The sequence below is a fragment of the Thermobia domestica genome, chromosome 8 (genome assembly GCF_964235325.1).
Source record: "Thermobia domestica chromosome 8, izTheDome1.hap1.1, whole genome shotgun sequence".
Lineage (NCBI taxonomy): Eukaryota > Metazoa > Arthropoda > Insecta > Zygentoma > Lepismatidae > Thermobia > Thermobia domestica.
The window spans coordinates 197,158,576-197,175,973 of NC_137461.1; the positions used below are offsets into that span (position 1 = coordinate 197,158,576).

At 32.5% G+C, this 17,398-nt stretch overlaps 1 protein-coding gene across 1 annotated transcript; it reads right to left on the minus strand.

The window, feature by feature from the left end:
- Positions 1-2,859: 2,859 nt before the first annotated feature.
- Positions 2,860-11,578, minus strand: LOC145691912 (uncharacterized). The gene is made up of 5 exons (XM_081767218.1): positions 11,477-11,578; positions 8,128-8,257; positions 6,696-6,848; positions 4,011-4,165; positions 2,860-3,124 (listed from the first exon to the last, which is right to left on the minus strand). The coding sequence occupies exons 1-5, from the start codon at positions 11,575-11,577 to the stop codon at positions 2,950-2,952; spliced, it is 714 nt and encodes a 237-aa protein (XP_081623344.1). The 5' UTR covers position 11,578; the 3' UTR covers positions 2,860-2,949.
- Between the last annotated feature and the right edge of the window lie 5,820 nt (positions 11,579-17,398).

Here is a 17,398-nt window from a genome sequence, read left to right on the forward strand (position 1 = left end):
TACAACAAAGAAAAACATTGTGATTTTGTTACCTATGAAGTATAAGTGTTTTTCCATATTCCCACGGTCTTTATAGGAAAGGCTCTTCAAAATTTTCGTATAGCAGTTCATTTGCAAATTTCTGCGCTCTCCTTATTAAGTGGCTCTTTATAGAAAGCTTGGTCGTCGTCACTGAGCTCTATAATCTTTAAAAGTTTCTTTTACTTGTTCTTTCTTTACATCACTTACACAATTTACACTGGAACAGTAGTTGCAATTCTGAAGCTTCGAACTTTTGTAAGGCTGCTACTCTTTAAAACAGCTGAGTAAGAGTTTGACCCTGCATAAATATTTCTGTACCAATATATTCTTTGCAGAACCAAAGTACACGCACTTGTGACAGTTTTATTGACATCGCTAATTTCAACGCATCTTTGGAAAATCTCTTGAAGTTCTTGCACACCCAATGCTCCCCAAACCGAGAAATGGTAACAATGAATATCAAACTTTCAAAGTAGATAAATAATACCGACGTGACTTAAGTGGAGTTTGGAATAAATATTTTAATGACTTAGGCGCATTTTGGAAAAAAATGTGATTTTTTACATTTAATTTTGAGACGACTTACGTCAGTTTTAAGAGGTTATATAGTCAGGCATGTGTACCTACTCCTAGTACACAAATAAAGCGCAAAAACCGAAAATTGAAAAAAAATAGTGCCTTAGGAGTGTTTGGAAGCAAGCTCCTCATATATATATATATATATATATATATATATATATATATATATATATATATATATATATTACAGACAGAGATTATCTTACCATAATAGCAAATAAGATTATTGAAGTTGAATACAACGCTGATTGAAACATGAAGAGTTTCTTAATACATAGAAACAACGTGGTACATACATATTGCTACTACAAAAATGGTTCCAGGATTGCTTGAATAATATGATTAACATAAAAAGTTGAATATATATTAAGAATACAATGTTGTTTGTGACTATTTAATTCTAAGACGAAATGGTGGCTGTGTTTTAAACTCATAATTTGTACAGTCCGCAGCAAAAAACCTGCAACATGAGCATGTGAGTTTATTGTAAAACTGCGCCTAACAGCGCAGGGAATCAACCTGACGTCTAAGTGGTACGAATCACGCCAGAGAAACCTTGGCGTCCTCCCCTGCACACTTGGAGGAAAAGACTTCCTTGTTTCATAATAAATTTACATGTTCATGTCACTGTTTTTTTTGCTGCGGACTGTACAATAGGACGTGATGTCTGAGTGATTATAAATTCAGTAGAATAACATGTGCAGGAATCCTTAAGATTCTTAGGTCTAGTGAACGGAGTAGTATTGTATGGTTCCAGCAGAACTAAGATATGGACAAGTGAACAGGGAGCGTAGCGTATATTTTCGTACTGCAGCGTTTTCACTATGTCTCATGAACATCAAAGAAGGCAAAAGATTGCGTTTAAGTAGGTCTTTCTACCCTACGCATAGTTCTGTACACTGTAATTCTTGTGGATATAAAGAATCAGTACGACAGTGATGAGCATGTAAAAAAATGGATAGATAGAACTGTGCTCACCAACGATTAAACAATACGCCGCAAAATAGGCTTATATGACTGAACGAAAGACATCTTGTTCACGTGATTGTTACGGATTTTACAGCTTTATGTATAGCGCTAATTCCACACTACATCACAGTAATTAATCAGGGATTGTTTGTGCTAACTGTTAGACACCATATGCTGAGCCACGAACTAGCGATACGAATAGCTCTGCGTCTATTTTATCAACCTAAAATAATATGCATTCATTTTACTTTGGAAACGAGAGCACCGTGGTTTGCGTGTTAAGTAGCCAATAGCTCTGTTTTCAGATGGATCAAGGTTCAACCTGTACTACAGCATAAAGAATAAATAGGAAAAGGAATGTAGTCACTACAATCAATCCAAGTCATTGTTGGATATAACAAGCTTTTCAGCCCCCTACACAGTGAGAGAAACCCCATCAGTAACAGCTACAGCTACACCAATGAAGATCTACAGACCGTGGTCACACCCATTCTTTAGACACCCCAGGATGCTCTTTTATAACAGAACAACGGGCATATATATATATATATATATATATATATATATATATATATATATATATATATATATATATATATATATTACCAGAATGTATAGTTTTTGTCCAAGAAGGGAGGTATCGTTGTTACTTTGGCCTCTAAGCTCACGTAACGTATCATCCTTCTAATATGTGAGGGATATGTTTGTTTGTAATTTATTCGTCATGACCTTCCAACAGACAGAATCAATGTCGTGTAAACTGACACAAAAGGCAATTTTTAACGAATACATCCAATGCCTGTTTAATTCAATGGTACAACGTACTCATACTGACATTAAATTACAGATGTTATATAGTTAAAAAAAATATAATCATTTGCTTGCACTCATCTAAGAATCTGTGAAATTTGTTTTCTAAAACTATCCTCATCTCTCGTGGTGATGGAGATTTCACAAGCAGTCCACAGTTCATACAATCCAGTTAAATATCAAATGACGCAACAAATGATTATTTAAGATTTTGCCTTATGATTGTTTTAATATCTTTAAACATTTTGAAGTCAGTTGGTTTTAATAAGTAATTTATATGTTACATTCTAGTGAACTATATATAGTTTTAATCTTATATTTCTTAGTATTTGTAAGAAGTGAATGGCTAATACTTTGGTGCTTAGTTAGAAATTTAACTTTCCTTCAGTATGTATGTGGTAAAACATGGTTCTTATAAAAACAGAAAATATGAAAAAGTAAATTTATTTTTCTAAATAGATATTATAACAGTCTATAAGTTTTAAAAGGTACTATAAATAAATAATAGTAGTTCTCAATTAAATATGTAGCAAATCAGGATTTTTGTACACCTCCGAAACATTGCGTTCATCAAGGAAAGGACGGTAGACCAATGATGTTTAAAACCTTCGTCAATTTATCCACGTATGCTGAGTGAATGGAAGAACTGCTATCAGATAATCCCTTTATCCCAGTTTGCGATATGTTATCTGACATGTAGGTCTGACTGTTGTTATCGTACCACGTCACATGGGTTCTGTTCAAACTACAGAAGAAAATAACATGTGAATACATACAGAATTCTATATTTCCAAGAATGTATTGAATAAAACTAAACATATGAAACTCATGTCATTATCTGATTATTGTATCACATTATCTTAAATATTATTGACAATAAAACTAACTAACTAACTCTATGGCCTATGGAACCCGGAGGTTCAGTGCCGCGTTCACAAAAGCTCTCCACTGACTTCTATCCTTAGCTAATTGCATCCAGTTTCTACTTTGTATTCCTATCTCTGCGAGATCCATCTTAATATTATCCTCCCATCTGCGCCTAGGTCTTCCTAATGGTCGTTTTCCTATGGGTCTACCAGTCAAGACTTTGAAAGCGTTTCTACTTTCTTCCATTCTAGCTACAAAACCTGCCCACCTAAGCCTCCTAGACTTGACGACCCTAATAATGTTGGGTAAACCGTATAAACTATGTAGTTCCTCGTTATGAAGCTTCCGCCATTCCCCATTCTCGTTCCTCTGGGGTCCGAATATTCTTCTCAGGATCCTGTTCTCAAATACTTTCAGTCTATGTTCTTCCCTCAGAGTAAGCGACCATGTTTCGCAACCATACAGAACAACAGGCATAATTATCGTTTTATACATTTTAAGCTTAAAATTCCTCGACAGAATTCGCATTATTATTGACAATTCAGCAATTATAAGGAGAAAATGGAAATCTGAAAATTGTAGGTTTCGGAAATGGTAAGTCTACTAAATAAAATTAAAAATTAAGTTTTTGCTGTATTTGTTTAAAAACGAAAACTAACAGTACTTGTTACTAGCCACAATCTATAGCCTATTAAAATAATACTAGAGAAACAGTTGATTTGGTTATTTAGTTAAATATGTTAGAAGAGAAATAATCTACTTACTTGAAGCTTGGTATAACTGTGTAGAAAACAGACCAATCTAACAAGTTATAGTCTATATAAATTCCCATTGTAATATCCTCTGTACTAACTATATCAACGACATCTCCATCATATCGTGGTCCATTATCGATGCGAATTGAAAAATTGAAATTCACCTTAAATAAATATGAAATTGAATTCAATTTCTGGCTTATGAAATGTATATGCCTTCAGGTCACTGAACACTATATAGTTTGAATAATTTTTAACTAAAAGTTGTAATTGTTTACATTTAGCCACGTTTTTTAGTTTTGCCATCAATTAACTTGTAGTTACAAAATATTAAAATTGAAATATAAATATGGTTAGATCCCTTGTCTTAGTAATAAACAAAAGAAAGTTCATGTTTAATATCATAACTATCCATTTTCAAGTAAATTAATTTAAACAATGCAGTTAAGGTGCAAACAAATCTTCACATTATATTACTGTAGAAACACACAAAGATTAATGGTCAAATATAAATATTATTACCGAACAATCCTGTTTCGAAACAATTTAATTGAAACAATACAATTTTTAAGTTCGAATAAAATTAGTTGGTACTAATTCCTAATATTTAACACTCGCCGCTTTACTATGTAACAAGATAAGTAGCCGACGTAGTGGAAGTGTGTGTGTGTGTGAACTATTAGAAATTAAGATTATTCGGAGACTAAGATATTTTCGTTTTATAATTGGGAAGTGTTACATAGTATAACGAAGACTCATAAGAAACTTATACATGAACCAACAAGAAAGTGTTAGAGTAGGGGAAGAACTGACGGAAGAGAGTTCGACAAGGATGCTGCCTCTCGCCAACACTATTTAATGTCTATCTAGAAGAGATAGTGAAAAAGAGTTTACATGATGATGACGGCATTTCGGTACGAAGTAAAAAGATTAGGTGCATAAGATTTGCAGACGATATAGCGCTTGTTGCAGAATCTGAAAAGGAAATCAATTAAGTGTTAGAAAACCTGAGGATGGGCTTCGAAGAATATGGGATGAAAATAAATGTTAGAAATACAAAAGCCATGGTGATTGGAACGAAGGGGTCTGTGTCAAATATATAAGTTGCAGGGGAGCAAATAGAACAAGGGAATAGTTTTCGATATTTGAGTAGTATTCTTAGTAATGACATGAAGTTCGAACGAGAAATAAAAGCAAGGATAGGAATGGCGAAAGAAGTCTTTAGGAGAAAAAAGTCAGTTTTGTGGAACCTTGAATGGAGAGCTCAGAAAAAGACTCATAAAATGCTTCGTATGGAGTGTTGTATTGTATGGGGTGGAAACGTGGACATTACGTAAAAGTGATGAAAAATAACTGGAAGCCTTCGAAATGTGGGCGTGGAGAAGAATGGCAAGAATTAGTTGGGTTTAGCGGAAAACCAATGAGAGGGTGTTAGAAATTGTGGGGGAGAAAAGAACACATTTAGATATTGTTAAGAAGAGGAAGAGAAACTGGTTGGGACATTGCCTAAGAAGAAATAGTATAATGAGGGATGTCCTAGAGGGTAGGTGGCGGGAAAGAGAGGGAGGGGCGAAGGGGACTACAATTAATGTAAGATATAAAAACAGAAAGATCATACGTGAAGACGAAGAGGTTATCGGAGGACCGTGCAGAATGGAAGCTTCTCAGCTGCTGCAAGTGACATGCTAGTAAGGGCAGAATATCTATGATGATGACATAGTATAAAGTGGATATACTCCTCAATATGCAGTCCTTGGAGCGATAATATCCGTAGCTATATTATTAGATTTTCGGTTTAGATTAAACTAGCTAATATAAAAGCCCAACGCCTTAAACGTATGGGAAGCACAGATTCACAAAATACTTTAGAAATGTATGAAGATATAAGTGTTAGACATCGATGATACTTCCGAACATTGAGAAGTATCTACTAATTTTTGGATACGAGGGTCCCATTATATTTATCTACTTGAAACCTCAGTGATTAGTAATCGAAATTTATTGTTTTATTATTTGGAACTAAAAGTCCATAGGAAGTTAGTACTTTTTACACGTTTAGTGCCTAGCACCTGCACCTTGTTGCACACGATACCATTTTCAATTTCCGATGAAAGAATATTGGAAGCACTATGACTAGAATTGCTCACGAGATGACAAGAGAAGAGATGGAATTCGGTGAGTAGGTAGTGGATAAAACGTACCAATTCGAATAAAGCAAACATATTTTTTGGAACGAGAAATCAACTTCACTACGCCTTTTCGATTCGAAACAACCCTAGATTTAGTCTCAATGGCAACAATAATTAGGACGGTTCAAATTCCATGTTCTGCTTCAGTCTGTGCCGTGTTTTTCTCCATGCTGAAAACAGACCCAAACCACAGCAAACAAGCAGCTAATAACTCAATCGCAAATTGTATAATGTAAGTATGGTCTGCTTAAAGAAAATAGATGAAAAACTCAAAATCTGACTTTATTACAAGTATATTTTCCTTTGAATAAACATAAACCTTTTCAATTAGGGTAGATAATCTCTCAAAATGTCATTAAAAGTATAGAAATGACAATAATATAGGAAGTAATGAAGAAAATTAATTTCATGATTATTCCAAAATAATGTTCTCTAACAATTAATGGTTGTTCACAATTATTACATCCTAATTTTCTATAAATAATTTCCGAACTAAATTACTCACCTGAGATTTTGTGTAAATTACTTTGAAAGATAAATGAAGCTCATTTGTTCTGTTGTTTAGAGAATTTCTAACATTGTCTCCTAGACTGATGTTAGATACACCATGAAATATTCCATTTTCCAGCCTAAAGTCGATAATTCTTTCAGTTTCAAGCTGTATAAAAAAGACGTAACTTTAGACACTTTCACATGATCATTAAAATGCAGCTTCAGTGATACATCAATATACTTTTAGTTTCCTAGTTTCAGAATAACAGTCAAGATCATTTTAATTATAATAATCATGTATTCTACCTCCAGAATCATGTTACTTCCGAAAAATTTGAAATCTTCCATGCACAGAAATTCTAAGGTACTGTCTTCGTCTTGAAGTAGGTACGTATCTGCTTTAGTTAATAAATTATAGGTTTTATATTTAGAGTGAGCTTTTCATTAGCTATACCATCAACCTATTTCTTTTGAATTTGATTTCTTTTCAATCCATAAACTGTCCAGGCCAGTTCATTTCCCTGATTTTAATTAAACGTGATATACTTCTTGTCCTGTACTAGCGCCGAAATGTCACATTTTCTTTCCATCTAATTGTTTTTTTCGCCTGTGGGTTTTCTCGGGGTTCTCCCGTTTCCTCCGATTTTCATCATCCCACCATTTCATTCATTTCTCATAATCACCGTCTCCTTTAGCCTATCCAGCATAACCGTAAGACGTAAAACTCAAAGATTTCATTTTTTATTTGTTCTTTTTTCATAATGGTGAATTTCAGTTTTGTAAAGGATAAAGAATATATTAAATATTTGACAAGTACTTTTCGCAAAACTATTCTGCAACTCAATTGATACGTTTCCTTAATATAGAGAACTCTCAAGTGATTTTTTTCTTTAATCCGTTGTTCACGTTTTAGACTCTACTGCTAATATTAAGTACATATCGAAACTACTAGTCCCTTCTACCATATCCCCTGTAACTTATGTAGTCGTAATCTTACTGCCATCAATTTATTGCTATTTGTTTTTGTTCAGTACTTTGGAAATTTTTTCTGTTTCCCGTACGAACAGTTCATAATGTAACGTTTACTTGTTATCACAAAATATTATTAATCCAGTTTTGATATTTTTTTGCTTCAGGCAATTGCATCCAAACTTTCGTGAATATCATTTTCAAGTTTAGCTTGAGTCACGTGTTCGTGACGTTCTCATCTACCATTAACTCCTATCTGCTAATTGTGACCCTAAATCATTTTTTTAATCAGAGAACGAATCTGTTTGCTATATTTACATAAACATTACTTTTTCCTTCTACTTCACTTGTCTCCTGGACACATTCGCCATTTGAATAGCCGCACTAATTATATATATATAATGATTTAAGTAAAACAGAAGCTATTAAATTAAATATGATCTTAAATATTTGTAATAAAACATATAACATCTTACCGGGTCCAGAAAATGTCCGAAGTCATTTTTGAGAGCAACAGAATCTCCATCTTCTTTCAGTTGTTTAGATAGTTCAGATAAGAATTGGTCTATGTAAACGTTGTAGTCATTCGTTCTTAGTTCGGAAAACCTTGAAGAAATAAATGATGTATTCATAATATTTCATTAAATTGTCTTTTACACAATTTTTAAATTTGTAATATACTATAATTAATTGATTACAACAGTCTAAGAATGGAAGTACTGATTTTGTTCCTTAATTTGGTGAGGAACAAATTAACATATATATTCATATTATCCGAAATAAAGGTGGAAACAAAATATTCAGTAACTAATGTCTATCAAGGTTATTTTTCACCTCTTGTGATATATGTATAATGTTTAAACTCTATAAACGCGAGTTATAAACACGTTCTTAATTTTAAATCTTTTAATACTCAAATTACACATTATGAGCCAAGAAGTGAAAATATTAACAAGGAAACTGTATTGTAAAAACCGAACACGTAATAACAGTGTTGGAAGTGGAGAAATAACAGAGGCGGTATGTTTAATTACGATCTCGACTCTACATACTGGCTATCTAAATGTTGAAATACAGAGAGGGGATGTTACCTAAGAGATTCTATTTCTATTTACGTAATGACTGCCGTAAATCGGGGGAGAATCATGGAGAGATTTGATTCTCTGGCAACAACTTTCTGTAAAAAAATAAAAAAAAATCCTCTTAGGTTGTATGATGGAGAATTATACACGAAAATGCTCAAAAACCGAATGAGGATATTAACAATTTCCTGCGATAAAACCCTGGACCCCTCATTTGACTGTGGGGTATTCCAAACTCCAGGAACGTCCATTCCCACAGCAGACAACCCCTAAATCCGTCCATGCTCGAAAAACGTCATTAATATGCATTAAGGCAAGAAGACACAATTCAATATGGCACATTTAAATATAAAGTAGTCAAACTTCTTTTTAAGACGCCTTATTTTAAAAACAAAAGGTAGGAAAAGATAAGAAAATTGCCGGTGTTGTCAACTTAGAAATTATTTCTATATAAGAAATAAAATATTTCTACGCGCAAAGCTATTCGTCAATTACTGTTCATTAAAAGTATCTATTTTTCAGTGACGGTATGTCTGATCACTGAAAAAAACAGAGACGGTATGGCATACTACCGCATACCGTCTCACTTCGACCACTGCGTAATAATGAAAACATCCAGTATTCAGAATTGATTCACACTATTTATTTAATGAAAGTTTATACATTAATTTATGTTATTAATCAAATTTCTTATACAATTTTTGAGAAACACTAAAATAATTACTAAGAACGAATGATAAGGGTTTGTTGTAAATGATTCATCGGTCTTTAAAGAGAAATATGTCATAAACTATTCATATAGAGACAGGTGGAGCGATTTAGGGACAAAAACAGAATTTTTACCATAACTACTGTTTTATTAACCCTAGGAAAACAAAACAACAGAATATATTGAATTGAGACATCTATTAGGTTCCACCATATAAATATCATATTCCAAAAGGGATTCTACATTAAAAAAATTAAAAAAAATGTATCATAATAGCGGCGGGACTATCGCCGGACATACTTGCTACTCAGTTCCACATGGACTCAGTAATGTGTGATGGTTACTGTAAGACAGTCGCGGGCATCATCCATTGAAAAAAGTTTGGTGACTGAGAGTATTTACTTAAAAGTGCAGACAGCATTTAATACGACAGTCCAGAAAGTGACGCAACACTTAACTGTGTCCAGTTTTTGTAATTTTGTTTTTAAAAAAGTGACCTTCTGCTTCAGTAAGAATTTATTTTCTTTGGTTCTATCTGGTTTTCCACATCAAAAATGAAAATTAAGATAATAAACACGCAAAGATCTCAAGAGTAGGCTAGATATTATTCGCGTCACATAAATTAAATGTTTCTATTGAGGAGTTATTTATCTGAATAATAATATACTTTTCATTTTTAATAACAACAATATAAATACATAAATAGAAGAGTATTGCATTTCAATGGTCATTAACAGCTGTCTCAAAATAGCTCCAAATTTTTGACAGTTACTAGTCCCCCATATGCTGCTTGAGAGATGGAAATTTTTGGTGATTCTGTTACTCTTTAATGATAATATTTTGAATTTTGGATTACCATGTATAGTTCAAAAGTTGTAATAAAGGTTTCCTGGCTTAAAACAGAAGGTTCTTTTTCAAAATTTGAAGTTTTTGGGCTTGACTTTTCTTTACCAATAGTCAGTGCTCTAGAAACTTTTTCGTACATTAGCTGTCAATGGGCTAATATTTAGTACTTTTCGGAAGTCTCTAGTATACTGTATATAGTTTTAATTCTTTGCAAGTGCCTCATCATAGCCCCTCCTTTTATGGGGTCTCACAATAGGACCACCTGAACCTAGTACGTGCGTGATAGTGCAAAATAAAATGATACGTATTAATATTCTATGTTCGAAATCTTTGTTCTTAGTGACAAATTGAAGCATAAATTCAGTTTCTAAAATGGCGTTTATGCACTAGAAAATATTCTATATTTTGAAATATGAGAAGTATTTTTATCTTGTTACTAAACAGCGTGCATTCCGAAGATAGTTCGCAAGTACACCGAAGCATTCTGAGATACTATAACAGTTTAAGTACTATAACAGAGGTGCCACAGAGGGAATAAATTGCTACCTGAGCGATGAACTTCACGCCATTGGATTGAGAGATGTGTTGAAAATGACTTACGGAATATAATTTATCGCTTTACCCACTATCTCCTAGATCTTTCGATCGGATACTTTATATTTTTTCTTTGTGTGTATGTGATAGACAAGTAATGTACTTCCAACAGGAAGAACTTTAGGTGAACTTCAGAATCACATTATACCAACATTTAAGATTATTAGTAAGAATATGCTAGGATACACGTGGGAAGAACTAAACTATCTCTTAAATATGTGTTGTATAATCAAAGTAAGCTACATCGAATATTTTAACACTAAGTCTGAAACCTGGACAGAATATGTATATTTTCATGTATTATTCGCTTTTGTATGTGCTATAATTTTTCAATACAGCCCTTTCAAACTTGATGAATGATTAGTAATCACTGTGTAGTGCTTGACATTTCTAGTAAAGCAAGAAATATCCTTCAGTATACTTGTTAAATGTACTGTATTGTTCTTTAATTAATTTCAATCTTTAATTTAGAACGCATTTTCATTGTAGACCTGTAAATTTAATAATTTCTAATAGCAACCTATCACGTAGTAGAAAATTGGAAACAAAAGTGTAATATATTATTTTATATAACTAAAGGAATAATATACTTACCTCTGAATCCTTTTTCCAAAATTTAAGTTTCTTGAAGTATGGTAAGAACATAGACTGAACGCAATTAGCTCCAGAAGAAATACTAAAGTCGAAAAATGCATTTCTGTCTAAAGTCGAAAAATGGAAAATTTGGAAATACTATTAAATATCAGTATTTCAGTACACGACATTGAAGTTTTCAAAAATAAATAAATAAATAAAAAAAAAATAAAAGATGATAACTTCATTTCTATTGTTTGTTTTCTCGAAAACAAATATTTATTATATTAATCTATCTCTAATGATTCTTGGTTAAATCTCGATTGGAAATGACACGAAACTTTAAGTATATTTAAAAGTATATAAATCTTAGAATTAAATCGACACTTTCAGTAACTTGGCTAAATGTATGATTGGGAAAATTTAGTTGAAACGATTATTAGCGACACACTAATTTTGTGATTATGCACACCTGTTCGTAAGGAATCAATGCATGACGTTACTATTGTCCCATCTATTATATGCGATGAACTTTGATTCTTGTTTATAGTGCAAAAAAATGGTTTAAATTTTACTGGTGAATCGTAATATTAATTGTTGTCTTACATTATAAAAATACACTATCTTATGTATTTAGACGAGAATATCTAACTACTTTATATGACCTAGACTGTTCAAAGTAGGGAATCGATCTCTTTTATTAAAGAGCAAAATGAAAGTTTGAAATAAAAGTACAGTATTAAAATTGTTCTCCTTGAATTTGCTTTTAATTATGAATTTAGATTTTATGATTTAGAAAGTATCGCGCACTGTTTTGCTAAATTAATGAATGTTTCACTTGTACTCACTTCACCAAAATAAGGTACAAATGTGTTTCTTTGATATTCAACAGAACAACTGTAGTAGATACTCTTTAAAAATCCAGGTCTGATTATCATAATAATGTTTCACCTTAAATAAAAAAAAACTTTGTCCCCTCATATTATTTCCTTCAAAGCTACTTCATTTAATAGTACATTTGACGTACCTAACCTACCAGTAGAAGATAGAATGCAATTAAATTATTGATTTCTGACTATATTTTTAACAATTTGATTTAAATCCTAACATAAATATAACACTAAATATATAGTTAATTTTAAAAACAATTATTTGGAAAAGCTATAGTAAACTATTAACGAGTGATCAAAGACAAGTCATTAATGTTCTGGTTTCGTAATCCGGAGTTCACGGGTTCGAATCCAGTGGAAGACCATTGTGACCGAGGTTTCCAGAGTTTCCCTCAGTTTTTCCAGGCAAAAGTCGGTATAGTTCTTTAAATATAGGCCTTAGCCGACTTTCTTCCACTTTCTCTTAGATTATTCATACTGTTGTAGAACGTTACACTTCAAGGATTTACTGGTTTGCAAGCTGTAACTGGAAGTTTATTAAAAGGACAAATAAAAGGTATATGCAAATAATTATCCCACGATACTTCATCTTGTAACTCAAATCTTAGAAAATATTAAGGAGAGACAATTAATTCCTAAAAAGAAGATATCCACACTTACAGTATAAAGTAGTGTCATTCTTAATTATATAAAACATTAAATATTCCTAACATAGACACCAAATACAAAATCCTTGTGATATCAATATGACTGATAACGCAGCTCTGATTTTTTCACTACTTTCAAATAAGATTGACCTGTCATTTTTAGATAATAATGTTCAATCATTTTTCTTTAATTTATAAATCTCCTTATCGTATTAAACAAATGTGATGTTGATGAAATTAGTTTGATACGTACATTTTATAATTTTTTCAGGATATTCATATTTAACATACCTGCTTCCTATTACAACGTCATTAGAAATAGCGTCTGAATAAGTCTAAAATGCTTCGTTATAATTAACAGCAAAATATGAAATTAATTATTGCATGTTATGAAATTTAATTAGAGTTATTACTATTTTAACCTTAAAAGTGAATAAAAATATTGACTCTTTTCAGTTCTGCAATTGTTGTATGGACTGCTGATTATACAATAAAGTACATATTATATAGTTTTTATTCATTTTAACTATGAGATATGCAAACTAATAGTTAAAATAACATAATAAATTTTAATAAAATCCATTTTACCTTGTACTTACAATCCAAATGTGAGTAGCTGGATATTGATACATAGTGCCTAAAGATGGCTTTTATATACACAAAATTATCTGTCAATTGTGTTAATACAAACCATATGACTGTATAATTTCGAAGAAATCTACAAGACATAGTAAACTTGTGAGATAATTTTCACTCATATTTCTTAATCCATTGTATTCTTATTATAACAATCAATCGTCATAATTACAAAATGACGATTTATATCTTATCTAAGCCCCATTCAGATTCACAGAAAAATTTTTGATTGTTTATAAGTTGATGATATACACGTACTAACACGATAAATCAAATGTAACAAATTGTTGGAAATATTATGCAAAATCTTCCAGTATTTTGGTGACTCAGAGGCAGCGGAAATTTATCTAATCTTTTTAGCGGGATATCGGTGTACCGAAATAGCTTTTAAATTAATAACTAAACAATAATCAATGAATAATAAATAATTGATAGAAAAAATTACACATTCATGGTAGTAGTATTACGCATTCATGGTACACAGGGCGCTCTTACGTAAGTAACCTAGATAAATTTTAAAATTATCAATTCTTGGCAATTAACTTACCTTCGGCACAGACCATATCTTTCGAATATTTTTGGGTGACCCAAGAAAATATGTTTACAATTCTCTTGATTCTGATTCAATGTTGGCCTCAAATTTGATACTTTATACTTTTTATACGACATCACCTTTGAAAATTTTGGCTGCCTCAGAGGTACATGTTTATACATCTCTTCTTGGTCTAGTGTATTTGTTTTGCATTTTTTTTTCATATACCATACTAGCTTTACCAATGGTGTTTGACATCTATGACTTCTGATACTTGTCATAACTTTGGTGGGCCTTAAGGTACCTTCTCTTACTCTTTACTTGTCCCTCGGTAACTTGTTTTATACAACTTGAGAGGTATAACAGATATATCTCTGTTAGCTTAGTTTCTCTTCTTGGCCTTCCTGACAAATATGTGGCAATGGTGTCACATAATGCTGCTGTAGATCAATCGAGAAGGACTTCACCGATCTAGGGTTACTCTCATCTGTTTCTATTTTTAAATTAGGATTAACAAGGACCTGTCATTCTAAGAATGGGATACGAAGATATTTCATATACATCTCTCCAAAAATCTAGAGGAGAATACTATGTTTTCAAATTTTTTGCGGACGACCAGATTTTTAAGTTGCTATATTTTCTTAAAAATATTACTATTATGTTCTTAATTATAATATTATTTTCTTGGTGAATATTGGTATTTTCGGTACTTAGTTCTTTATGGCCCAGTCTTGACTTAAATCTTCGGAAATGTGAATCAATCCTCTACTGTTGATAGTATCGTAAACGATAGTTGTTTGACACTAGGTATATATTAATCACCTCCAGCTGTTATTTGTAAACAAATAACTATATATTAAAGATAGAAGAAATTAAGATGATACTTCTTATGCACCTCAATGTGTTTAATCTGTGACATTTATAGCCGGAAGTAGACATCTGTTTGACTCCCATGGTTGAAAAGAATAAAAGAAGGAAATTTCGTTTTCATGTATAGAACGCACGTTTGGACTTTGGATAGATGAAATATACATTATATAGAAGCTTAATCATGAAAATAAATATTTTACATCAAAACCATTAAACCAGCAATGAAAATGTCCGAACAGGCTTATTTTTTCTTCTATTTTTATATTTCTTTAAATCTAGATGATAAAATTATCCTGTGACTTTCACGCAACTCCCAATATATATGCTACCGTTTGTGACAATATCCAACAGGATAAATGTCAGATGGGAATGTATCGAATCTCGCACAAAATTTGATAGGATATTAATACGAATCATAACCATTTTAAGAGGAATAGAATATGAATAGGTTCATTAGAAATGATTCCCTACTATAAAATGGATTTTGAATAATCTGGAAACTTATTTAGATCATCCATCCAAATATATAAAGTTGTAGATGGTAATGAGCGTAAATAGTGAAGTTATTGCGCATTAAAGTTTAGAAAAACATTAACTCGCGCGGTGGCAAAATTTTAAGAAAAACTTTTAAACTTATTGAGCTAACTATAAGAAATTTCGCTAACATATATATAAAGAGTGTTAACGAACTAGACCGAGAAATTGAAACAGGTGGTTCTTCACACCAAAATAAGGGAAAGAGCTCATATGGATCTTTGATCAGAAATGCATATACCGGCAAAAAGTTTAGGAACAAGAGTATGTGATGAATGTTGTTGTAAATACGTCAATATTTATTCAACTGAAACAATTTACAATTTCTGGGCATTATATATTACAACACATAAAGAGGAAAACAACAAAAGAAAGATATAAAACACAACTAACAGAAGGAAACATTGGATTGCCGTTTCATCGATATGTCCTCCTTTAGTTTTGATGACAGCTTGGCACAATCTCGGCATTCTCCGGATCAGCTTTCGCAGGGTTTCTTTGCAAATATCTTTCCAGGCATCCAACAAAGCTTGATACAAGTGTTTCACGTTTGTTGGTCCTATTGGTGTCGATTTCTGAAGCAATCTATACAGTTCGTCCAAAAGAAGCTCGATCGGATTCAGGTTCTTCGATTGTGGCGGCCAAATCATATTCTTTAACTTTTTCTTCTTCTCTAAGGTTTCCAGATATTCCTTGCAGAGTTTTGAAGTATTCTTTGGGTCATTATCCTGTTGGAATGGAAATCCAGCTACAACAAGTCGTGTGCCGCAGGGTACCACATGGTTTTGGAGTATCTTCTTGTAGTCGTTTTTGTTCATTTTTCCCTCGACTTGAATTAGATCTCCAACTGAATCGCCCGCAAACACCTCCAGACCATCACCGATCCTCTTCCATGTTTGACTGTGGGTTGTACGCAAGCAGGCAGCATTTTCTCTCCTTTATTTCGACGAACGAATTGGCGACGTTTGTATGAAAATAGTTCAAATTTGGATTTGTCCGACCATAAAACCGAATTCCACTGTTCTTCAGTTCAATTGGAATGTGCTCTAGCCCACTGAAGACGTTTATTTTTGTTTTGAAGTCTGAGTAGAGGTTTCTTTACTGCTACACAACCACGAAGTCCTGCGTTTAGAAGACCATTGGTGACAGTTCGAATGCTTACAGGTGTTTTTCGAGTTGCATTCAATTCTGCAGTAATTTCTGGAGTTGTGTTGCGTCTATCGCGTTTACTAGTCACAATAATAAACTTATCCTCTTCTTTTGAAGACGATCGGGGCCTTCCAGAACGATGTCGATCGCTAAATGTCCCCGTTTGTTGGTGGCGATGAATGGCTTCCTACATAGCATGGAGTGATACACGTAGTGCTTTTACAATTTCGCGCATCGTTTTCTTCTCTTTGTGAAGAATTGCAATTTGGGCTCCTATTTCATTAGTCAGAGTCTTTCCTCGACCCATTTTTTCCACGTTTTAGGTGCACTACGTACTCCGAAGTGAAACCTGGAAAATGAAAAATATTTGTTCTAACAATTGAATATAAACCGTACATAAACAACTGAATATCAACAAACAAATGACGCTTTATGTTTTATTTCACGTATGAGTGCTGCCATCAATCACTAGATAGTGCTGACTCCAAAAGAACAATACAAATAACTTTTTTGTTGCATGTATTAAATCCAGGCTTTGTAACAAAATTACGATATTGTTTATATGAACAAAGATAGTCCTTTTCAACATGATAAATAATATTGTTTTAGGTTGTTTAAGGTTAGTAATACTAATATTTTAATACACATTAGCATAGAATAGGAAATATATACAAAATACCAATGC